We start from the raw sequence: 26,199 nt of genomic DNA, 5'->3' as shown, positions 1-26,199 counted from the left end.
ATGTTGCCCACTTAAGATGTTAAAATGTAATGTTAGCATGTAGCTCACGTAGCTAAGTTAATGTTGCCTACTTAAGATGTTAAAATGTAATGTTAGCATGTATCTCACATAGCTATATTTTTGTTGCTAACCTGGCATGATGTTAAAATGTAATGTTAGCATGTAGCTCACTTAGCTAAGTTAATGTTGCCTACTTAAGATGTTAAAATGTAATGTTAGCATGCATCTCACATAGCTATATTTTTGTTGCTAACCTAGCATGATGTTCAAATGTAATGTTAGCATGTAGCTCACATAGCTATGTTAATGTTGTTAACCGAGCATTCTGTTAAAATGTAATATTAGCATGTATCTCACATAGCTATATTTTTGTTGCTAACTTAGCATGATGTTAAAATGTAATGTTAGCATGTATCTCACATAGCTAAAAGTTAAAATGTAATGTTAGCATGTAGCTCACGTAGCTAAGTTAATGTTGCCCACTTAAGATGTTAAAATGTAATGTTAGCATGTATCTCACATAGCTATATTTTTGTTGCTAACCTAGCATGATGCTCAAATGTAATGTTAGCATGTAGCTCACATAGCTATGTTAATGTTGTTAACCGAGCATTCTGTTAAAATGTAATATTAGCATGTATCTCACATAGCTATATTTTTGTTGCTAACTTAGCATGATGTTAAAATGTAATGTTAGCATGTATCTCACATAGCTAAAAGTTAAAATGTAATGTTAGCATGTAGCTCACGTAGCTAAGTTAATGTTGCCCACTTAAGATGTTAAAATGTAATGTTAGCATGTATCTCACATAGCTATATTTTTGTTGCTAACCTAGCATGATGTTCAAATGTAATGTTAGCATGTAGCTCACATAGCTATGTTAATGTTGTTAACCGAGCATTCTGTTAAAATGTAATATTAGCATGTATCTCACATAGCTATATTTTTGTTGCTAACTTAGCATGATGTTAAAATGTAATGTTAGCATGTATCTCACATAGCTATATTTTTGTTGCTAACTTAGCATGATGTTCAAATGTAATGTTAGCATGTAGCTCACTTAGCTAAGTTAATGTTGCCTACTTAAGATGTTAAAATGTAATGTTAGCATGTATCTCACATAGCTATATTTTTGTTGCTAACCTAGCATGATGTTCAAATGTAATGTTAGCATGTAGCTCACATAGCTATGTTAATGTTGTTAACCTAGCATTCTGTTAAAATGCCATATTAGCATGTATCTCACATAGCTATATTTTTGTTGCTAACTTAGCATGATGTTAAAATGTAATGTTAGCATGTAGCTCACGACTGTGGATGCTTTTAAAAAAGGCTTAAAAACTCTTATTTTTTTAAAAGCCTTTTTATATATATATATATATATATATATATATATATATATATATATATATATATATATATATATATGTATATATATATATGTATATATATATATATATATATATATATATATATATATATATATATATATATATATATATATATATATATATGCATACTAGTTTTAGCTATTTGGCTGTTCTAGTTTTTAATTGTATTTATTTTTTATTATCTTTTTATTTTATTTTTTTTATACACTGTAGCACTTTGAGGTTGTTTACTCAATGTAAAGTGCTTTTTACAAATAAAATCTATTATTATTATTATTATTATTATTATTATTCAATATAGGTTGAAAAGGATTTACAAATCATTCTATTCTGTTTTTATTTACCATTTACACAACGTGCCAACTTCACTGGTTTTGGGTTTTGTAGAATAAAGAACAAATAATTTGCAGTTCGGTTTGCTACTCTTGCATAACTCTAGCAACACACACAACCCCTCGGTAATAACGATGCAAAACTTAATTACAGCGATATCATTATTCATATCATAATCAGCATGTTCCCACAGGCTAGATTGTTACATGATTATATGCATTACATGCAATACACAACATAATATCACGTAAGTGATGTAGGCTCATCAAGTAACGTTTCCATAGCAACAGTTTTGTTCACTTGGGGCTGAACTAGCGTAATTAAAGTCACAATGTTCTTGCCCTGTTTTTACGTCCGACGAAACCTCCGCCCGCGTGTGATTGGTGCGCTGTCATCACTGACAGCTGATTACTTCATGCAAAGTATGCTGAGTGAGGACCACCCCCCCCCCCCCCCCCCTCAAATATGAACCACTGCAGCTTCTTCTCCCGCCCCTTTTGCTAATTCATCCTTTCCTCCTCTCCTGCCCGCAGGAAAATGAACGAGGGGTGAGGTGAGAGTGCGTGTGACAAGACGGCGAGGCTGGGTTTCTTAGCCGATAGCAACCGGAGTCAGATAGCGACAGCGCCGGCTTGGGAGAGTATCATCCCCTCTTCATCATCAGCATCCTCCTCCTCCAGGTGGGTTCGTGTTTACAACGCTGCATTGTGTTTGTCTTTGGCATAAAAAAGGGGCTTGCGGAGATTTTCGGAGGAGATATCCAAAGTTTGGCTGCGTGATGGCGACGCTCGCCATGCTTATTCTCTACATTTGTCCTCCTTTTGTTTAATTGTCTCGTTTCCAAACATCCCCGGCTTGCTTTAATGCCGCTATATGTCAAGCTTGTGTTTTTCCAGCCCCTTCAGGGACCCTCTCAGCACGTGTAGATGACCACTTGAAGCCTTTAAGAGGCTATTGAGATATAAGCCTGGTTTTTTTTTATTCCAGGCTGAAGTGGGAAAATTCCTCTGCAGCATCTACTTAAGCATCTGAATGTTTTTTTTTTAATTCTTTAATCAGGTTAGTGTGGTGCCTCTGCCGCCTGTTAATTAAACTTTAATGGCTCTATCTGATTCACTCCAAGCTGCAGCTGTGTTGAAGTCAAAGCAGGAAGCAAGAACCTTTGAAATGTGATCTCTACGTGTTGCTGTGCTGCAGTCTGTGATATTCTGCAGAAACACACATCGCCTTTGCTCAGCAAATTTGACTGATTTTGGCGACTACCATATTTAGGGCATGACGGCAAAGGAGAGGGCTTTTAAAATGTAAGCCCTGGATAAGACAGCGTCAGAAGCACAGCAAGTTCATTGCAGGAAATATGTTTTTACTAATGAAAGCACCAACCAACACAAAATGAACTTGATAGCAAATAAGAGGCACACATACGTAGTCTGACTTCAAGGCAATAAATAACAAATCAATGATTGAATTGACAAGCTTGCAATTCTACTATACAGCCATCAAAGGACAATAAATCTCTTTATTAAATAGCGCAAACACAATCCAGTGAAAAGATTTAACAGCGCCGCTTTCACTGCGAGTCTGAGCTAACAGCTAATCTAATGCTGCTCTGTGTGGGCGCCGACAGCCGTCACTTTAGCAACAGGCACTGCCTTTTAAAGGTTGAACATTATCACCAGACCTATGTAAGCGTCAATATATACCTTGATGTTGCAGAAAAAAAGACCATATATTTTTTAAACCGATTTCCGAACTCTAAATGGGTGAATTTTGGCGAATTAAACGCCTTTCTAATATTCGCTCTCGGAGCGATGACGTCACAACGTGGCGTCACATCGGGAAGCAATCCGCCATTTTCTCAAACACCGAGCTCTGTTATTTTCCGTTTTTTTCGACTGTTTTCCGTACCTTGGAGACATCATGCCTCGTCGGTGTGTTGTCGGAGGGTGTAACAACACGAACAGGGACGGATTCAAGTTGCACCAGTGGCCCAAAGATGCGAAAGTGGCAAGAAATTGGACGTTTGTTCCGCACACTTTACCGACGAAAGCTATGCTACGACAGAGATGGCAAGAATGTGTGGATATCCCGCGACACTCAAAGCAGATGCATTTCCAACGATAAAGTCAAAGAAATCTGCCGCCAGACCCCCGTTGAATCTGCCGGAGTGTGTGAGCAATTCAGGGACAAAGGACCTCGGTAGCACGGCAAGCAATGGCGGCAGTTTGTTCCTGCAGACGAGCGAGCTAAACCCCCTATCGACCCTAGCTTCCCTGGCCTGCTGACATCAACTCCAAAACTGGACAGATCAGCTTTCAGGAAAAGAGCGCGGATGAGGGTATGTCTACAGAATATATTAATTGATGAAAATTGGGCTGTCTGCACTCTCAAAGTGCATGTTGTTGCCAAATGTATTTCATATGCTGTAAACCTAGTTCATAGTTGTTAGTTTCCTTTAATGCCAAACAAACACATACCAATCGTTGGTTAGAAGGCGACCGCCGAATTCGTCCTCGCTTTCTCCCGTGTCGCTGGCTGTCGTGTCGTTTTCCTCGGTTTTGCTTGCATACGGTTCAAACCGATATGGCTCAATAGCTTCAGTTTCTTCTTCAATTTCGTTTTCGCTACCTGCCTCCACACTACAACCATCCGTTTCAATACATGCGTAATCTGTTGAATCGCTTAAGCCGCTGAAATCCGAGTCTGAATCCGAGCTAATGTCGCTATAGCTTGCTGTTCTTTCCGCCATGTTTGTTTGTGTTGGCTTCACTATGTGACGTCACAGGAAAATGGACGGGTGGTTATAACGATGGTTAAAATCAGGCACTTTGAAGCTTTTTTTAGCGATATTGTGTGATGGGTAAAATTTTGAAAAAAACTTCGAAATATATAATAAGCCACTGGGAACTGATTTCTAATGGTTTTAACCATTCTGAAATTGTGATAATGTTCCCCTTTAAAGGCACATATATATACTGTCTTATGAAACATCTCAACTACATATGCCAGACAACGGAATAATTACTTCCCCACGTAATTAAATACTGTTATTAGAGTACCGTATTTTTCGGACTATAAGTCGCAGTTTTTTTCATAGTTTGGCCGGGGGTGCGACTTATACTCAGGAGCGACTTATGTGTGAAATTATTAACACATTACTTGAAAATATCAAATAATATTATTTATCTCATTCACGTAAGAGACTAGACGTATAAGATTTCATGGGATTTAGCGATTAGGAGTGACAGATTGTTTGGTAAACGTATAGCATGTTCTATATGTTATAGTTATTTGAATGACTCTTACCATAATATGTTACGTTTACATACCAGTTGGTTATTTATGCCTCATATAACGTACACTTATTCAGCCTGTTGTTCACTATTCTTTATTTATTTTAAATTGCCTTTCAAATGTCTATTCTTGGTGTTGGGTTTTATCAATTTCCCCAAAAAATGCGACTTATACTCCAGTGCGACTTATATATGCTTTTTTCCCTTCTTTTTTATGCATTTTCGGCCGGTGCGACTTATACTCCGGAGCGACTTATACTCCGAAAAATACGGTACTCTGAAAAGCGCTTGTTGCGTTTGGACCAGATGTTCCTCCCAGGGAATTTAAGTTCCTGGTCGCTCCCAAGTTCTTTTGATGACACATAAGCTGAGTTCAATTTGACCACCAGACAGAATGGGTATTTTGTGATTTATTTTCAAAGCTTTGAAAATAAACGTGAGACCAATCCAGTACAGAAGCGTTCACTAGCGCAGCTAAAATGGTCTAATCTAAAATACGGAAACCTTCTCTTCTATAAAGTGTCTCTCGCTCCCACCCTCGTTATCTCTCCCTCCAGCCCAAACACATACACATTCCTCCTCATCTGGGCACAGGAACAGATAAGAGAAAGGAGTTATGGCTACTCCCTGCATACCACAAATCCAAGGTTGACACATACAGTGCTTGCAGAAAAAAGAGAACAACAGGAAGAACACTAGGTGTCTTGTAATATGACTATGACAGTAAAAGAAGTAACACTTAAATATGGATATATGTAAATATCTGCCTCCGACACGCTATACCAAATAAAATGTATTATTATTATTGATTTAGCGTTACGGTGAGTTAAAACTTCTCATGCGCTTTACATTCGTTTTTAATGTTGTATCTGCATCTTATTTTGAAGGCATGTAAACGTTACCATAGCAACCAAAATCAGAGAGCGTTACAGTGGTCGCCAACAGAGGGAGGTGAGGGAGAGGAGAGGGTAGGGGAGAGGAGGAGAGCTTGAGAGTCTGGGGCACGCAAACATGCAGGAGGCTTATGTGACGGTTCAAACGGGCAACTTTATTTCAGCTGTTGAAAAATAGTAGTGTGGAATTGCTGGTTTTTGTCATTTATATATTTTTCCACGTGATTTTTTTTATGTATGTAATGAGCTGAGTGCACAGTGGATTCACGTTTATTATTATTTAGAATAGAATGGACTTTATTGTCATTATATTTGCATATAACGAGATTAAGGACTCCAACTTAATAAATTAAATTACACAATAGGTAATAAAGAAAAAACTAACAATTAAAATAAACAGACTACTATCCAATAAAAATAATAAGCAATCCTGTACAATATACAAAACACTATAGAAATACAAAATACTGTACAATATACAGAACAAGACAAGAGTATCGGAGTAATAAATAATCAGTGTCGGACGTATTGCACTCAAAAGGTAATATTGCACAGTAGGGTATTAGGATAGGATATTGTATAGGGGTGAATGATTATTATAAGTTAGAGTTCAAGATGGTGACAGCTCTGCGAAAGAAGCTGTCTCTGAGTCTGTTTGTTCTGGCTCTCATGCACCTATAGCGCCTGCCCGATGGTAGCAGGTCGAACAGGTGGAAGCCAGGGTGTGTGCTGTCCTTCGTGATGCTTTTTGCTCTGTTGAGGCAGCGGGAGTTGTGTAAATCCTTCAGGGAGGGGAGGGGGCAGCCGATGATTTTTTGTGCAGACTTTATGACCCTCTGAATCGCCTGTTTGTCTGCTGCAGTGCAGCTGGCGTACCACACTGTTATGCAGAACATAACATTTCATAACAATCAACAAATTGTCAAGCGTCGACCGGTCCGCAGTTCCAAAAAGGTTGGGGACCACTGACGTAGATGACCGTAATACATACTTGCCAACCCTCCCGGATTTTCCGGGAGACTCCCGAAATTCAGCGCCTCTCCCGAAAACCTCCCGGGACAAATTTTCTCCCAAAAATCTCCCGAAATTCAGGCGGAGCTGGAGGCCACGCCCCCTCCAGCTCCATGCGGACCTGAGTGACGTGTTGACAGCCTGTTCACAACATTGCCGTAAACAGCAATGTTGTGACACTTTTAAACAGGACAATACTGCCATCTACTGTACATGCATATGTGACCCACCCATAATGTGTCACATTTTTGTGTTGATTTATTTATTTTATTTTGTGGTTTGAATTCGTTTTTGGAGCTGTCATTCCTCATTTATAAGTATTCACATTGGTCAGTAGGGGGCAGTAGGGCGTTTCATCCCAATTGAATGCTATCACCTGCAGACCGGAAGTGTCTTGTCATTCTGATGAGCGCGACCAGCCTGTGAACAATTGAAACGTCCTGTGTGCTTTTTCCTCCTGTATAACAGGTTAGTTTTGGTGAATCAACTCACTGAATAATATCCATGTGATCTTTATAAGTTTAAGTACACATTCTGATGGTGGAGCCTAACTCTAAAGTGTTTGTGAGTTGTAGTTTGTATTTGTGAATGAATCCAGTGCACAGCTGCAGTAATCAATACAAAAAGGCGATGTGAGTGCGCAATGTTTATATAGGAACTTCTGATCCTAATTCAGACTCCCAAATTAGAGCTCCCGTTTTCTTATTGATTTTATAATGTATATTTGTATAATGTGTGTGTTCTGAAATAGTGACAGAGAATAGAACAAGGATGGCCAATTCAACCCTTAACTCAACAATGAGTAGATGAGTGTTAAGTGTGTGTATATGTGTAAATAAATGAACACTGAAATTCAAGTATTTATATATATATATATATATATGTAATAAAATATATATATATATATTAGAGATGCGCGGTTTGCGGGCACAACCGCGGAGTCCGCGGATTATCCGCGGATCGGGCGGATGAAATTAAAAAAAATTAGATTTTATCCGCGGTTCGGGTCGGGCGGTTGAAAAAAAAAAAAAAGATTTTAAATAGATTCAGGCGGGTGGCAGTTAAACCAATTGGGAAATATATATACATAGTTAAATGTTGTTACCCACATACGAAAAACGAGCAGGCACCTGCTGCATATGCCACAACAGAAGAAAAAAAAAAAGAAGAGATGGACACTTTTACGGAGCGGAGAAGGGACGCCTCGCCGGGGCCCACCGCACCGACACCCCGCCTCGTCCGCCTTCGCCGCGGCCGGCGTCACGCGCAGCAGGTAAGCAGCTTACCTGCCCGCCACCCCCGTGGCCGGGGGCTCGTAACAGGGGTCACTCCGCGCGCTCCGCCCGCGCAGCTTACCTGCCCGCCACCCCCGTTGCCGGGGGCGCGTAACAGGGGTCACTCCGTGCGCAGTGCGCTCACGAAAGGGGTGGGGCTCACCCTGGTTGATAAAAACAGCAGGACGGTGGCCATGGAAGTCGGAACCCGCTAAGGAGTGTGTAACAACCCACCTGCCGAATCAACTAGCCCTGAAAATGGATGGCGCTGGAGCGTCGGGACCATACCCGGCCGTCGCCGGCAGCGAGATGCGCTTGGAGGTGCGCTCAGCGCGGCTCCCATATGATTGCGCACTGGTGTGCGTCTGGGCCGTGACAGCGTGGCACGCGAATGTCTGTGCTGCATTGGATCAGTCTCCTTTCTTTAACAGGCAAAAGCTTTATAACCTCACTAATGCCTTGCATCGTCTATATTAGATATATAACAACGGGCGGGTGCGGGCGGATGCGGTTCTGATTAAATGTTAGGTCGGGTGGATGGCGGATGGTTGACGACTTTCTGATGCGGTTGCGGATGAAATAATTGCCTATCCGCGCATCTCTAATATATATATATATATATATATATAGCTAGAATTCACTGAAAGTCAAGTATTTCTTATAAATATATATATATATCTTAACCACGCCCCCAACCACGCCCCCCGCCCCACGCCCGACCATGCCCCCCACCCCCCACCTCTTGAAATCGGAGGTCTCAAGGTTGGCAAGTATGCCGTAATAACTCCTATAACACTCAAAAGCGCAGATTTCGACCATTGAAATGCTTTCTATAGTTCAAGACTAACGGTCATTTAAAAAAATCACTGCAGATCATAATGCCGGCTACGGTTTTGATGTTAAAGGTTTAAAAAAGTGATGTTGAACGTCCATCCACAGAGACAAAGACAGTGTACGAATGACAAAAGGGTTCACGCCGTTTATTTCATTCTGCTATAGATAGCTCATGAAGTTATTGGCACATTTTGAATCAACTTTCAGGAAATGTCCACAATGGGATAACGAACAAGTGATTAGATTTTGGGGCCGATCCGGATCACCGTCTGAAATGAGGACTTTTATTTTTACTATTGTGTGGTAGGGCCTGGCAGTGCTTTTGTAGTTTGTCATTTCTGCTTGGCAACAGCATCTGTGTGTTCCCCCATAACAATGCATGATGGATTATTCATCACAGAGGAAAGCTCAATTACTATTGAACAACACTTCTGTTTACGTGTCCGCTGCCAACGCCACTGGACTGTACGGCGTATTATAGGATGCCAATCAACAAGATTGGACGAGCGCTTTCAAGAGGCTACCGTCGTGATGCAATAAAAACACAGTGGTTCCCCCCGCGGGAAGGTTGGACAAGAAGATAGATGAGCTCGGCGGTGGAGTGGATCCTTTAAGAGCCGTGCCGATAAAGACAGCAGCTTTTCGAGTGGGACTGAAGAAATTAGAATTTCTGATGAGTAAAAAGTCCCTGCAGGCACCGAGCCACATTATTCTATTTAGTTAAGCTTATGATGCAGTAAAGTGAATGATGCGGATACGTTTGTTGTTGGATACTTTCTAATAAGCTTCTGCCGAGGAGTGTGCATGTTCTCCCTGTTACTGTGTGGGTACCCTCCCGCCTCCAAAGACATGCACCTGGGGATAGTTTGATTGACAACGCTAAATTGGCCCTAGTGTGTGAATGTGAGTGTGAATGTTGTCCGTCTATCTGTGTTGGCAACTTGTCCAGGGTGAAGGGATGATGTTTGATAAGAAATTATCGAGTTCGAGCCTATTATCGAATCCTCTTATCGAACCGATTCCTTATCGATTCTCTTATCGAGTCCAGATAGGTTGTTGTATATGGAAAAAAAACACAATATTTGGTTTAACAAACGCTCACTGCAGCATCGCGTGGACATCGGGGGCGGTACCACTGGATTGGCAGACCGGGGTGGTGGTTCCTCTCTTTAAGAAGGGGAACCGGAGGGTGTGTTCTAACTATCGTGGGATCACACTCCTCAGCCTTCCCGGTAAGGTCTATTCAGGTGTACTGGAGAGGAGGCTACGCCGGATAGTCGAACCTCGGATTCGGGAGGAACAGTGTGGTTTTCGTCCTGATCGTGGAACTGTGGACCAGCTCTATACTCTCGGCAGGGTCCTTGAGGGTGCATGGGAGTTTGCCCAACCAGTCTACATGTGTTTTGTGGACTTGGAGAAGGCATTCGACCGTGTCCCTCGGGAAGTCCTGTGGGGAGTGCTCAGAGAGTACGGGGTATCGGACTGTCTGATTGTGGCAGTCCGCTCCCTGTATGATCAGTGCCAGAGCTTGGTCCGCATTGCCGGTAGTAAGTCGGACACGTTTCCAGTGAGGGTTGGACTCCGCCAAGGCTGCCCTTTGTCACCGATTCTGTTCATAACTTTTATGGACATAATTTCTAGGCGCAGTCAAGGCGTTGAGGGGATCTGGTTTGGTGGCTGCAGGATTAGGTCTCTGCTTTTTGCAGATGATGTGGTCCTGATGGCTTCATCTGGCCAGGATCTTCAGCTCTCGCTGGATCGGTTCGCAGCTGAGTGTGAAGCGACTGGGATGAGAATCAGCACCTCCAAGTCCGAGTCCATGGTTCTCGCCCGGAAAAGAGTGGAGTGCCATCTCCGAGATCTTGCCCCAAGTGGAGGAGTTCAAGTACCTCGGAGTCTTGTTCACGAGTGAGGGAAGAGTGGATCGTGAGATCGACAGGCGTCCGCATTACTGAAGACGCCGCACCGATCCGTTGTGGTGAAGAAGGAGCTGAGCCGGAAGGCAAAGCTCTCAATTTACCGGTCGATCTACGTTCCCATCCTCACCTGTGGTCATGAGCGGGTACAAGCGGCCGAAATGAGTTTCCTCCGCCGGGTGGCGGGGCTCTCCCTTAGAGATAGGGTGAGAAGCTCTGCTATCCGGGAGGAGCTCAAAGTAAAGCCGCTGCTCCTCCACATCGAGAGGAGCCAGATGAGGTGGTTTGGGCATCTGGTCAGGATGCCACCCGAACGCCTCCCTAGGGAGGTGTTTAGGGCACGTCCGACCGGTAGGAGGCCGCGAGGAAGACCCAGGACACGTTGGGAAGACTATGTCTCCCGGCTGGCCTGGGAACACCTCGGGGTCCCACAGGAAGAGCTGGACGAAGTGGCTGGGGAGAGGGAAGTCTGGGCTTCCCTGCTTAGGCTGCTGCCCCCGCGACCCGACCTCGGATAAGCGGAAGAAGATGGATGGATGGATGGCACTTTTATTTTATAAGAAAAAAATAAAATCTAACAAATAAATAAATATTGACTGTTACCCCCCTAAAAAAATAAAACAAAATAAATAAATATTGACTGTTGTTACCCAAAGTATATTAAGTGGGATTTTTCAGAAAAACAAATATATACCGTATTTTCCGCACTATAAGGCGCACCGGATTATTAGCCGCACCTTCAATGAATTACATATTTCATAACTTTGTCCACCAATAAGCCGCCCCGGATTATAAGCCGCGCCTACGCTGCGCTAAAGGGAATGTCAAAAAAACAGTCAGATAGTTCAGTCAAACTTTAATAATATATTGAAAACCAGCATTCTAACAACTCTGTCCCAAAATGTACGCAAATGTGCAATCACAAACATAGTAAAATTCAAAATGGTGTAGAGCAATAGCAACATAATGTTGCTCGAACGTTAATGTCACAACACACAAAATAAACATAGCGCTCACCTTCTGAAGTTATTCTTCATTCGTAAATCCTTCGAATTCTTCGTCTTCGGTGTCCGAATTGAAAAGTTGCGCAAGCGTGGGATCCAAAATGGCCGGTTCCGTCTCGTCGAAGTAATCGGAGTCAGTGTCGCTGTTGTTGTCCAGTAGTTCTGTGAATCCTGCCTTCCGGAAAGCTCGGACCACAGTTGTGACCGAAATATCTGCCCAGGCATTTACGATCCACTGGCAAATGTTGGCGTATGTCGTCCGGCGCTGTCTGCCCGTCTTAGTGAAGGTGTGTTCGCCTTCGGAGCTGTGTGAAAAAAGCCACCCGGCCTCTTCGCGTAAACTTCCCTTAACCACTCGCTCATCTTTTCTTCATCCATCCATCCCTTCGAGTTAGCTTTTATGATGACGCCGGCTGGAAAGGTCTCTTTTGGCAAGGTCTTCCTTTTGAATATCACCATGGGTGGAAGTTAGCATGGCAAGCTAGAACCACAGTGAAGGATGACTTCTCATTCCCTGTGGTGCGAATATTCACCGTACGTGCTCCCGTTCCACAGTGCGGTTCACAGGAATATCAGTTGCTGTGAAATACGGTAGTAATCCGTGTGCGGATGGAGAGATTGCGTCTTTTTATGAACCGGATCCTTGTCGCTTAGTAGGAGCCATTTTGTGGTCTTTACAGATGTAAACAGGAAATGAAACGTACGGTGATATCCGCGCGTTTTTTCTTCTTCTTCCGGGGGCGGGTGGTTGCTTACAGTAGAAGAAGAAGCGCTTCCTGTTCTATGGGGGCGGGTGCTTTCCTTGGCGGTTGCTTGCGTAGAAGAAGAAGCGCTTCCTGTTCTACCGGGAAAAAAGATGGCGGCTGTTTACCGAAGTTGCGAGATTGAAACTTTATGAAAATGAATCGTAATAAAGCGCACCGGGTTATAAGGCGCACTGTCAGCTTTTGAGAAAATTTGTGGTTTTTAGGTGCGCCTTATAGTGCGGAAAATACGGTACAGTAACACAAAAACAACCTGTCTCTGTGATCACTATAGGTGTATAAATAATAATATAGTGTTAAATAAAATCAGTCCCTTGGGCACAAAACTGAAAATATTACAGGTCTCCAAAAGTGCACTTCTGCTGCTATTGGAACTTAACTGTTTGTTATGATGTGTTGACATTTTTGCACTTTATTTCTTTATTAAAAGAAAATTCTATGAAGAGAAAAGTTGTTTGCAAATGTGGTTACAATGCTAAAAAATTAAAAGTTAAAGCTAAAAAAATAAATACACTTTATTGAGCTAACATTATTTATTTATAGGGGGAAAGATGTGATGTTAAGAGCTAGGGAATATAACAACTACACTACCCGGCATGCAACGGGAGTGACGAGCATGCGCGGTAGCCCCGAAAAGTGTTGTCGCATGTCGCTATCCGGCAACTAAGAGTGAGGTTATGAGCACGCTGTGAAAGTAAACGTCAAGAACTCAGCCAACACGCCTCGTCTGCATTATTTATAATTAGACAGACAACACATATACAGTGTGACTTTGTTTTGTTTCCGGTTGGTCGTAAAAGTGTTCGTCATGTGTTTGTACCCTGCTCAAATCTCTCAGTAAAGTTATTTATTGGATTATACCTTTTGTTTTGAACTTTATTACACCTTGGAGCGCTTTTTCCAGTCCATTGTTTTTCCTGTTTTCGCTATCTGCGCCTAATGACTGAGCTACGTGACGTCATTTCTTGTGATGTCCCACGGAGCATTTTTGGTCGGGACGGGATTCCTTCCCAGGGATTCGAATAAAGAACCAACTCTTTTTCTTCACTATTGTGGTCTTGATAACGGGTAGGGGGGCGGGGTTTGGGGGTTGTATATTGCAGCGTCCCGGAAGAGTTAGTGCTGCAAGGGATTCTGGATATTTGTTCTGTTGTGTTTATGTTGTGTTACGGTGCGGATGTTCTCCCGAAATGTGTTTGTCATTCTTGTTTGGTGTGGGTTCACAGTGTGGCGCATATTTGTAACAGTGTTAAAGTTGTTTATACGGCCACCCTCAGTGTGACCTGTATGGCTGTCGATCAAGTATGCCTTGCAGTCACTCATATGTGTGTAAAAACCGCATATATTGTGTAACTGGGTCGGCACACTGTTTGAATGGAGGAAAAGCGAACGTTGACGACTTCTAAAGACAGTGTCTTTAAGGGTGGAAATTGGGAGAAATTCGGGAGAATGGTTGCCCCGGGAGATTTTTGGGAGGGGCACTGAAATTCGGGAGTCTCCCGGGAAAATCAGGAGGGTTGGCAAGTATGGTCACGGGCCAATACAAATATTAGCTGCCGGCTGCACTTTGAACACCCAATCTACACTAGTCAAATACTACTGGCTAATTTACCGCCAATTAGTTGCTAAGTCCCACACATTTTGCTTGATGGTGGCCATATTTGTCAACCAATCTTGCTGAAATTTGACAGACGTGTGCTTGTCAGTCCCTTAAAGCTGCAAACTAAATTTTATGTCAATGGAGAAAGAACATCTTAATGTTACAGTAAATTGTTTTTTACAGAGCACTGAGCTGTATGAAATGTCAAGTCAGTCCGACATTGGGGTTTTGTAGGAGCGCCACCATGCGGTGTATCAGGAAAAACAAAAAGCACAGGCAACACAGTCGGGCAAATTTTGACAAAATGATTACTCTTGTGTGTGCAGCGGTTAAGGCAGGGGTCAGCAACCCAAAAACGTTGAAAGAACCATATTGGACCATAAATACAAAAAAGAATGACCTGTATGGTCTACAGACCATACAGGTCTGCAGACATCGGAAGCGACCACTATTTAGTTTGCACAACAATTAGGCTGAGGCTTAAGAGAAAACCTAAGGAGAAGAAAAGCACCAGAGTCAAGTATTACACGGCAAAGCTGAGAAACTAAAACATCTTGAAGACATTTACCATCAGTCTGAGAAATAGGTACCACGTCTTGGAGGAGGAGGGGCATGGAGGAGTGGAAGATGAAGAGGTGGAACGCGACTTCAGAGTAATGGAGAAGGCTTAGTGGCCCAGGCAGTCCTGGGCAGACCACGGAAAAGGAGTAAGCCATGGATTAGCGAAGAATCATGGAGCCTAGTGGAACAAAGAAACAGCATAAACAAGACGATCCTGGGCACTCGTTCTGAAAGAATCAAAAAACGTCTAAAAGAGAAGTACGCAGATAAGAACAAAGAGGTGAAGAGAAGCATAAAAGCAGACAAAAGGAAATGGATGGAGAACATTGTTAGTGAAGCTGAAGATGCTGCAAGAAAACAACATATGAAGACATTATACGGACTCACAAAAATACCGTGCAACGAAAGGCCCAGACAGAGCGCAGCAGTGCTGGACAAAAATGGTAACCTCATCAGTGGAAGGGATGCGATAAAGTCGAGATGGACAGAACATTTTAAGGAGGTCTTGAATAGAGAAGAACCAGCAAACCCAATCACTCAAGAGGACGAATGCGAAATCAACGACAGAATTGAAGATATCACAATAACCGAACCAACACCCGGAGAAGTCAAAGAGGCAATAAAAAGGCTACAGAACGGAAAAGCACCAGGGATCGACAACATCACAGCTGAACTATTAAAGGGGAACATTATCACCAGACCTATGTAAGCGTCAATATATACCTTGATGTTGCAGAAAAAAGACCATATATTTTTTTAACCGATTTCCGAACTCTAAATGGGTGAATTTTGGCGAATTAAACGCCTTTCTAATATTCGCTCTCGGAGCGATGACGTCACAACGTGGCGTCACATCGGGAAGCCATCTGCCATTTTCTCAAACACCGAGTCAAATCAGCTCTGTTATTTTCCGTTTTTTCCACTGTTTTCCGTACCTTGGAGACATCATGCCTCGTCGGTGTGTTGTCGGAGGGTGTAACAACACAAACAGGGACGGATTCAAGTTGCACCAGTGGCCCAAAGATGCGAAAGTGGCAAGAAATTGGACGTTTGTTCCTCACACTTTACCGACGAAAGCTATGCTACGACAGAGATGGCAAGAATGTGTGGATATCCCGCGACACTCAAAGCAGATGCATTTCCAACGATAAAGTCAAAGAAATCTGCCGCCAGACCCCCATTGAATCTGCCGGAGTGTGTGAGCAATTCAGGGACAAAGGACCTCGGTAGCACGGCAAGCAATGGCGGCAGTTTGTTCCCGCAGACGAGCGAGCTAAACCCCCTATCGACCCTAGCTTCCCTGGCCTGCTGACATCAACTCCAAAACTGGACAGATCAGCTTTCAGGAAAAGAGCGCGGATGAGGGTATGTCTACAGAATATATTAATTGATGAAAATTGGGCTGTCTGCACTCTCAAAGTGCATGTTGTTGCCAAATGTATTTCATATGCTGTAAACCTAGTTCATAGTTGTTAGTTTCCTTTAATGCCAAACAAACACATACCAATCGCTGGTTAGAAGGCGATCGGCGAATTCGTCCTCGCTTTCTCCCGTGTCGCTGGCTGTCGTGTCGTTTTCGTCGGTTTCGCTTGCATACGGTTCAAACCGATATGGCTCAATAGCTTCAGTTTCTTCTTCAATTTCGTTTTCGCTACCTGCCTCCACACTACAACCATCCGTTTCAATACATGCGTAATCTGTTGAATCGCTTAAGCCGCTGAAATCCGAGTCTGAATCCGAGCTAATGTCGCTATAGCTTGCTGTTCTTTCCGCCATGTTTGTTTGAGTTGGCTTCACTATGTGACGCCACAGGAAAATGGACGGGTGTTTATAACGATGGTTAAAATCAGGCACTTTGAAGCTTTTTTTTAGGGATATTGCGTGATGGGTAAAATTTTGAAAAAAACTTCGAAAAATATAATAAGCCACTGGGAACTGATTTTTAATGGTTTTAACCATTCTGAAATTGTGATAATGTTCCCCTTTAAAAGCAGACATAGAATTCTCAACAAAGAAAGTACACCAACTGTTTTTGAACAAATATGGAAACATGAGAAGATCCCAACAAACTGGAAGAAAGGGCTCATCATCAAACTAGCAAAGAAAGGGAATCTCAAAGAATGCAAGAACACGAGAGGCATCACACTACACTCCGTAGTAGGAAAGATAGTTGGAAGAGTCATTGTAGATCGCATAAGAAAAGGAATCGACTGCAGGCTGAGAAAGGAGCAAACAGGGTACAGAACGGGCAGAGGAACAACAGAGCAAGTCTTCATACTGCGAAACATAATTGAACAGGTTAACGAGTGGCAAGCAACACTATTCATGAACTTCGCATATTTCGAAAAGGCTTTCGACTCCACTCTTCCCTCACTCGTGAACAAGACTCCGAGGTACTTGAACTCCTCCACTTGGGGCAGGGTCTCCTCCCCAACCCGAAGATGGCATTCCACCCTTTTCCGGGCGAGAACCATGGACTCGGACTTGTAGGTGCTGATTCCCATCCCAGTCGCCTCACACTCGGCTGCGAACCGATCCAGCGAGAGCTGAAGATCCTGGCCAGATGAAGCCATCAGGACCACATCATCTGCAAAAAGCAGAGACCTAATCCTGCAGCCACCAAACCGGATCCCCTCAACGCCTTGACTGCGCCTAGAAATTCTGTCCATAAAAGTTATGAACAGAATCGGCGACAAAGGGCAGCCTTGGCGGAGTCCAACCCTCACTGGAAACGTGTCCGACTTACTGCCGGCAATGCGGACCAGACTCTGACACTGATCATACAGGGAGCGGACCGCCAAAATCAGACAGTCCGATACCCCATACTCTCTGAGCACTCCCCACAGGACTTCCCGAGGGACACGGTTGAATGCCTTCTCCAAGTCCACAAAACACATGTAGACTGGTTGGGCAAACTCCCATGCACCCTCAAGGACCCTGCCGAGAGTATAGAGCTGGTCCACAGTTCCACGTCCAGGACGAAAACCACACTGTTCCTCCTGAATCCGAGGTTCGACTATCCGGCGTAGCCTCCTCTCCAGTACACCTGAATAGACCTTACCGGGAAGGCTGAGGAGTGTGATCCCACGATAGTTAGAACACACCCTCCGGTTCCCCTTCTTAAAGAGAGAGTGGATCGTGAGATCAACAGGCGGATTGGTGCGGCATCTTCAGTCATGCGGACGCTGTATCAATCCGTTGTGGTGAAGAAGGAGCTGAGCCGGAAGGCAAAGCTCTCAATTTACCGGTCGATCTACGTTCCCATCCTCACCTATGGTCATGAGCTTTGGGTTATGACCGAAAGGACAAGATCAGGGGTACAAGCGGCCGAAATGAGTTTCCTCCGCCGGGTGGCAGGGCTCTCCCTTAGAGATAGGGTGAGAAGCTCTGTCATCCGGGGGGAGCTCAAAGTAAAGCCGCTGCTCCTCCACATCGAGAGGAGCCAGATGAGGTGGTTCGGGCATCTGGTCAGGATGCCACCCGATCGCCTCCCTCGAGAGGTGTTTAGGGCACGTCCGACCGGTAGGAGGCCAAGGGAAAGACCCAGGACACGTTGGGAAGACTATGTCTCCCGGCTGACCTGGGAACGCCTCGGGATCCCCCGTGAGGAGCTGGACGAAGTGGCTGGGGAGAGGGAAGTCTGGGCTTCCCTGCTTAGGCTGCTGCCCCCGCGACCCGACCTCGGATAAGCGGAAGAAGATGGATGGATGGATGGCTTTCAACTCCGTCCACCACGAAAGCCTGTGGATGATTATGAAGAAATATGGAATTCCAGAGAAGATTGTGACAATGGTGAAAACATTTTACGAAGAGAAGAGAAACATGGGAGTGGTTCAACATTAAAACCGGTGTCAAACAAGGATGTAATATGTCTGAATTTATGTTCTTGATCGTGATGGATTGGATAATGCGAAGAACAGTTAAAGAGGGAGAGAATGGAATCTGCTGGAAGCTAACATCAAAACTCGACGACCTGGACTTTGCGGATGACGGAGCATTTCCTGTTCTCCACAAAACAGCACATGCAGAGTAAAACATGGATGGACAAAGAAACAATACACAAAAGACTAAAAAAATGAGGATCAATGCAAGAAACCGGGAAGAAATCCAAATCAATGGACACGATGTCGAAGAGGTAGACCAGTTCACCTACTTGGGAGCCACAGTTTGTAAAGAGGGAGGCGGCATGAAGGACCTGAAGAATAGACTGTCGAAAGCGAGAGGCGCATTCATCAGTCTTGGAAAGACCTGGAGCTCCAACAGCATCACAAGAAGAACAAAACTAAAACTGTACAAGGCACTAGTGGTACCAGTGTTGCTATACGGGTGTGAAACCTGGAAAATGAACAGAGGAGATAACAGGGCGGTTGACGTATTCCATAACAAATGCCTATGAAGAATACTCAGAATCTGCTCCCACCCCTCCAGGACCTGTTCTCCTCCAGGACCAGGAGGCGTGTGGGTCGGATCACAGCTGACTCTTCTCAAACTATTCTCCCCTCTCTCCTCAGGCAGGAGACTACGGCCATCAGGCATATGAACAATAACAAGATCTGATAGCTCAGTTACAGCTCATGTTATTCTATTCTGTGTTATACCTGTATGTGTTTTACGTTGCGCCAAGTAAAATTCCTAGTTTGTGAACCCGTTCTCAAACAATGGCAATAAAAACTCTTCTGATTCTGTACTGAAAACCTGCTGGACAGAGCGAATATGAAGCCACTCAGTGAGGATGTAAAGCTACGAAGATGGAAGATGATTGCACACATACTACAGCAGGACCACAACAACAATTGCAGCATGGCCATGACCTGGGCACCAGAGGGAACAAAACCGCAGGCCGATACTACCGGCCGGTAAATGCTTTAAAATGTAATATCGGAAATTATCGGTATCGTTTTTTTTATTATCGGTATCTTTTTTCTTTTCTTTTTTTTTTTAACTAAATCAACATAAAAAACCACAAGATACACTTACAATTAGTGCACCAACCCAAAAAAACCTCCCTCCCCCATTCACACTCATTCACACAAAAGGGTTGTTTCTTTCTGTTATTAATATTCTGGTTCCTACATTATATATCAATATATATCAATACAGTCTGCAAGGGATACAGTCCGTAAGCCGTACTTGCCAACCCTCCCGGATTTTCCGGAAGACTCCCGAAATTCAGCGCCTCTCCCGAAAACCTCCCGGGACAAATTTTCTCCCGAAAATCTCCCGAAATTCAGGCGGAGCTGGAGGCCACGCCCCCTCCAGCTCCATGCGGACCTGAGTCCGCTTTCCCACAATATAAACAACGTGCCTGCCCAATCATTATAACTGTAGAATGATTGAGGGCGAGTTCTTGGTTTCTTATGTGGGTTTATTGTTAGGCAGTTTCATTAACGTACTCCCAGCGCGGTAACAACACACAACAACAGCAGTCAAGTTTTCGTCTACAGTAAAGCAGTTCGTCTGCCGTAAACAGCAATGTTGTGACACTCTTAAACAGGACAATACTGCCATCTAGTGCATTTGATGAAAGCACTTTTGTGCGTGCCACACAGCAATGCATCATCAGAGAGGGTGTTCAGCATGGTTAGAAAAATAGTGACAGAGAATAGAAGAAGGATGGACAATTCAACCCTTAACTCAACAATGAAATTCAAGTATTTATTTTATTTTTATATATATAAAAATAAAATAAATATATATTTATAGCTAGAATTCACTGAAAGTCAAGTATTTCTTATATATATATATATATATATATATCTCCATCCATCCATTTTCTACCGCTTAATATATATATATATATATATGAAATACTTGACTTGGTGAATTTCAGCTGTAAATATACTCCTCCCCTCTTAACCACGCCCCCACCCCTACCTCCCGAAATTGGAGGTCTCAAGGTTGGCAAGTATGCCGTAAGCACACATGATTGTGCGTGCTGCTGGTCCACTAATAGTACTAACCTTTAACAGTTAATTTGACTCATTTTCATTAATTACTAGTTTCAATGTAACTGTTTTTATATTGTTTTACTTTATTTTTTATTCAAGAAAACGTTTTTAATTTATTTATCTTATTGTATTAATTTTTTTTTAAAAAAGGACCTTATCTTCACCATACCTGGTTGTCCAAATTAGGCATAATAATGTGTTAATTCCACGACTGTATATCGGTTTCGGTTGATATCGGTATCGGTAATTAAAGAGTTGGACAATATCGGAATATCGGCAAAAAGCCATTATCGGACATCCCTAACAATTATAATTAAACATGGTGTCAGTTATCAAAACGACTCCATATCTTTGTGATGTGGCTTTTGTGAACAAAGCCTGCCGTTTCAATTCTTCCACCTTCTGCAGCCTTTGTTCCGTGTCCATATTCTTGTCTTTGTCTTTCTTAGACATTTCATAGTGCCTTCTTAGATTATATTCTTTCATTACAGCCACACTTTCTCCACACAGAAGACACACAGGTTTGCTTTTTACCTCAGTGAACATGTACTCCGCCTCCCACCTGGCTTGAAACCCCCTGTTCTCCCCGTCCATCTTCAGAAATTTCTGAAGGTGGATCTGGATCTGGCTTGCGGGCCTTGACTTTGACACATACCGTATTTTTCGGAGTATAAGTCGCACCGGCCGAAAGTGAATAAAGAAGGAAAAAAATATATATAAGTCACACTGGAGTATAAGTCGCATTTTTTGGGCAAATTTATTTGATAAAATCCAACACCAAGAATAGACATTTGAAAGGCAATTAAAAATTAAAGCTGCAAGCAGCGATGGACGGGACCGACTTTGACGGCACATAAAATCCAAACCGGAGCAGTAATTAAAACTCTTTGGTCAACTTTTAATCAGAAGAGTCCAATCTCTCTCCTGTGCTAGTTTGAAGCCGACACGACAAACGCGCTCAGAGGAGATAATGTTTGAAAAAAGGTGACCGGTTTTTACAAAACTTTTGTTTTGAAGGGGGAATTGCAAACTTCCTGTTGATTTTTGCTGGGGGTTGTCAATACATGAAATGTAGGTCTAAGTGAGACCTACATAGAGGTTTTTGTTGTCTCTACGACATTCCTACTGGAAGTTACAGGCAGTTTTGTCTGAGTTTTCTTCCTCGGAGCAGTTGTGTCTGTGTTTTCTACCTCGGGGGCGCTAGAGCGCAATTTTGAGTTTTGGGGTTGGGTTTTTTTTATTAGATCGCAAATTTCGCCAGTCCTGATGTGTGTGTCCAGTTTGGTGAGTTTTGAAGCATGTTAAGAGGGTCAAAGTGTAGCTCAAAGAGGCAAAAGTGACTGTTTTTACAAAACTTTTGTTTTGAAGGGAGAATTGCCAACTTCCTGTTGATTTTTGCTGAAGGGTGTCATTGTATGAAATGTAGGTCTAAGTGAGACCTACATAGAAGTTTTCGTTTCATGTCGCTACAACATTCTTACTGGAAGTTATAGGCAGTTTTGTTTGTGTTTTCTTCCTAGGGGGCGCTAGAGCGCAATTTTGAGTTTTGGGGTTTGGTTTTTTTTATTAGATGGCAATTTTTGCCAGTCCTGATGTGTGTGTCAAATATGGTGAGTTTAGAAGCATGTTAAGGGGGTCAAATTACAGCTCAAAGAGGCGGCGGAATAATAATAAAACGTTACAATAACAAGAGGGTCCTCTGTCCCAAAGGGACATTGCGGTCCCTAATAAATAAAGAATAGTGAACAACAGGCTGAATAAGTGTACGTTATATGAGGCATAAATAACCAACTGGTATGTTAACGTAACATATTATGGTAAGAGTCATTCAAATAACTATAACATATAGAACATGCTATACGTTTACCAAACAATCTGTCACTCCTAATCACTAAATCCCATGAAATCTTGTACGTCTAGTCTCTTACGTGAATGAGATAAATAATATTATTTGATATTTTACGGTAATGTGGTCGGGGTTGGGCGGGGGAGTGGTTGGGGGCGTGGCTAAGAGGGGAGGAGTATATTTACAGCTAGAATTCATCAAGTCAAGTATTTCATATATATATATATATATATATATATATATATATATATATGTCTTAATAAGGTTATCCAAAAAATAGTGCTCGATACCGTAGTAGAGCGCAATATATGTATGTGTGGGAAAAAAATCACAAGACTATTTCATCTCTACAGGCCTGTTTCATGAGGGGGTTCCCTCAATCATCTCCTGATGATTGAGGGAACCCCCTCATGAAACAGGCCTGTAGAGATGAAATAGTCTTGTGATTTTTTTCCCCACACATACATATATATATATATATATATATATATATATATATATATATATATATATATAAGAAATACTTGTCAAGTATTTCATATATATATATATATATATATAAGAAATACTTGACTTTCAGTGAATTCTAGCTATATAAATATTTATTATATATATATATATATATATATATATATATATATATATATATATATATATATAAAATAAATACTTGAATTTCAATGTTCATTTATTTACACATAAACACACACATAACACTCATCTACTCATTGTTGAGTTAAGGGTTGAATTGTCCATCCTTGTTCTATTCTCTGTCACTATTTTTCTAACCATGCTGAACACCATTTCGCAGGTACCCAGAAAGGTTTCGAGTACCACCAAAAAAACGGAACCTCTGAAGACAGTATAAAAATCTGTGTTAAAGGTGTACGAATATTGTTTGTATAATAAGCATGTTATTGTTTACAAATGAGGGTTAAGAGTTCAGTACTAAAAAAAAAAAAAAAAAAAGAATGTGGCTTAAGTACAGTTTTTTAATTGAGCTGCTGCATTTTTTGGTTGGGTTGTTTATTTATTTTGAGTAACTTGAATGTGTGTGTGAATGGGTGAATGTGGAAATACTGTCAAAGCGCTTTGAGTACCTTGAAGGTAGAAAAGCGCTATACAAGTATAACCCATTTATCATTTATTTGTAACTTCTACATTTCTAAAAGGGGAGGAATGTAATAGAGTGATCTATGTTTGTCTGTTGCCATCTCCTGGTGAATGTTGGCTATAGCGTACTGGGGTTACTTTTTGGTTGGCCAACGATTTACGTGGTGTTGCGCACCTGACGTCAAGTGTGTGAGTCTGTTCTGAAGTCTACAGTAAAGAGACGTACAGTACTTCATCACCTCGCCTGGTTATTGCCTCCAACTCAATACATTACAACAACATTGCTGTTTACGGCAGACGAACTGCTTTACGGTAGAATAAAACATGACTGCTGTTGTTGTGTGTTGTTACCGCGCTGGGAGGACGTTAATGAAACTGCCTAACAATAAACCCACATAAGAAACCAAGAACTCGCCCTCGATCATTCTACAGTTATAATTGTCATGTCTGTGTAATCATGTTTTGTTTAGTTATTGGAATCTTTAGTTTCTGGCTTTTCACTCCCTTGTCTTGTTTCCATGATTGCCCATTAGTTTCACCTGTTCCACGTTTGGACTCATTGTGCACTCTTGTTTGTCACCATAGCAACCCATTAGTTTTCACCTGTCACGTCACGCACCTGTTTTCGTTAATCATGTCCGTAGTATTTAAGTTCAGTGTTTTTAGTTTGTCTTCCTGGCGACATCATACCCCTGACTTTCTGCTTCTCATTCTGTTTACCTCTGCGCACTTCATGCCATGTCAAGTAAGTTTTTTCTATTCATGCCACAGTTAGCGACTTTTGTTCATGTATATAGTTTTTTGCCCACGTGCAAGTCTTTTGTTTCGTTAGTCAAGTTTGTACTTCCGCCTTGAGCGCGCTTTTTGTTCCTTTGTTAGTGTAAAATAAATAATGTCTTCACCTTCACGCCATGTCTGGTCCAAATGTTCATTTGCACCACGGGAGAACAAACCACCGCCATAGTCCAAGTCTTGACAATAATGTGTTTGGGCAGGCACGCTGTTTATATTGTGGGAAAGCGGACGTGAATACAGGCTGTTGACACATCACTCAGGTCCGCATGGAGCAGGAGGGGGCGGGGCTTCCAGCTCCGCCTGAATTTCGGGAGATTTTCGGGAGAAAATTTGTCTCAGGAGGTTTTCGGGAGAGGCGCTGAATTTCGGGAGTCTCCCGGAAAATCCGGGAGGGTTGGCAAGTATGCACATAAGTCGCTCCTGAGTATAAGTCGCACTTAACTCAACAATGAGTAGATGAGTGTTATGTGTGTGTATATGTGTAAATAAATGAACACTGAAATTCAAGTATTTATTTTATTCATATATATATATATATATATATATATATATATATATATATATATATATATATATATATCCATCCATCCCATCCATTTTCTACCGCTTATTCCCTTTGGGGTCGCAGGGGGCGCTGGAGCCTATCTCAGCTACAATCGGGCGGAAGGCGGGGTACACCCTGGACAAGTCGCCACCTCATCGCAGGGCCAACACAGATAGACAGACAACATTCACACTCACATCCACACACTAGGGCCAATTTAGTGTTGCCAATCAACTTATCCCCAGGTGCATGTCTTTGGAAGTGGGAGGAAGCCGGAGTATCCGGAGGGAACTCACGCAGTCACGGGGAGGACATGCAAACTCCACACAGAAAGATATATATAATAAATATTTATATAGCTAGAATTCACTGCGACTTATAGTCCGAAAAATACGGTTATGTTAAAGTGTTGTGAAGCATGTTAGGAGTGAACTATTGCTATTTGTCGTTCCAGACGTGACGTAAAATGTCCGACATGGAGGATTTGGCCAAGTCAAGCGTGCAGGTCAACGCCTCGGAAAGCTACCAGCTGAACCCCACCAGCGTCATCGTGTCTGTGGTCTTCTCGCTTATCTTCTTGCTGGGCACGGTGGGCAACAGCCTGGTCCTGGCGGTGCTGCTGCGCAGCGGCCAGGTGGGCTACAACACCACCAACCTGTTCATCCTCAACCTGAGCGTGGCCGACTTCTTCTTCATCATCTTCTGCGTGCCCTTCCAAGCCACCATCTACTCGCTGGACGGATGGGTCTTCGGCTCCTTCATGTGCAAGGCCGTGCACTTCTTCATCAACCTCACCATGTACGCCAGCAGCTTCACGCTCGCCGCCGTCTCTGTGGACAGGTATGCACGCGCAAAACACGACTTGTGCTTCGATGCAAAATGCATATATTGCATATACTATGCAATATATATATGGGTTTTATTTGCTTGCATTTGAATCAGTACTCCATGTGAAATACAGGCATGGATAACATCCATTGTCTACCGCTTGTCCCTTTTTGGGGTCGCGGGGGGTGCTGGAGTCTATCTCAGCTGCATTTGGGCGGAAGGCAGGGTACACCCTGGACCTCATCGCAGG

At 42.7% G+C, this 26,199-nt stretch overlaps 1 protein-coding gene across 1 annotated transcript in view; it reads left to right on the top strand.

The window, feature by feature from the left end:
- Window positions 1-2,299: 2,299 nt before the first annotated feature.
- Window positions 2,300-26,199, top strand: part of galr2b (galanin receptor 2b) — a 29,240-nt gene continuing 5,340 nt past the window's right edge. Inside the window, exons 1-2 of the mRNA XM_061982015.2 lie at window positions 2,300-2,405; window positions 25,576-25,961. Of these exons, the coding sequence (XP_061837999.1) occupies window positions 25,588-25,961 (374 nt within the window). The 5' untranslated portion in view covers window positions 2,300-2,405; window positions 25,576-25,587. The remainder of the gene's footprint in view (window positions 2,406-25,575; window positions 25,962-26,199) is intronic.

Source organism: Nerophis lumbriciformis, linkage group LG24 (genome assembly GCF_033978685.3).
Source record: "Nerophis lumbriciformis linkage group LG24, RoL_Nlum_v2.1, whole genome shotgun sequence".
In the NCBI taxonomy this organism is placed as follows: Eukaryota; Metazoa; Chordata; class Actinopteri; order Syngnathiformes; family Syngnathidae; genus Nerophis; species Nerophis lumbriciformis.
This window is presented reverse-complemented; position numbering and strand designations above follow the sequence as displayed.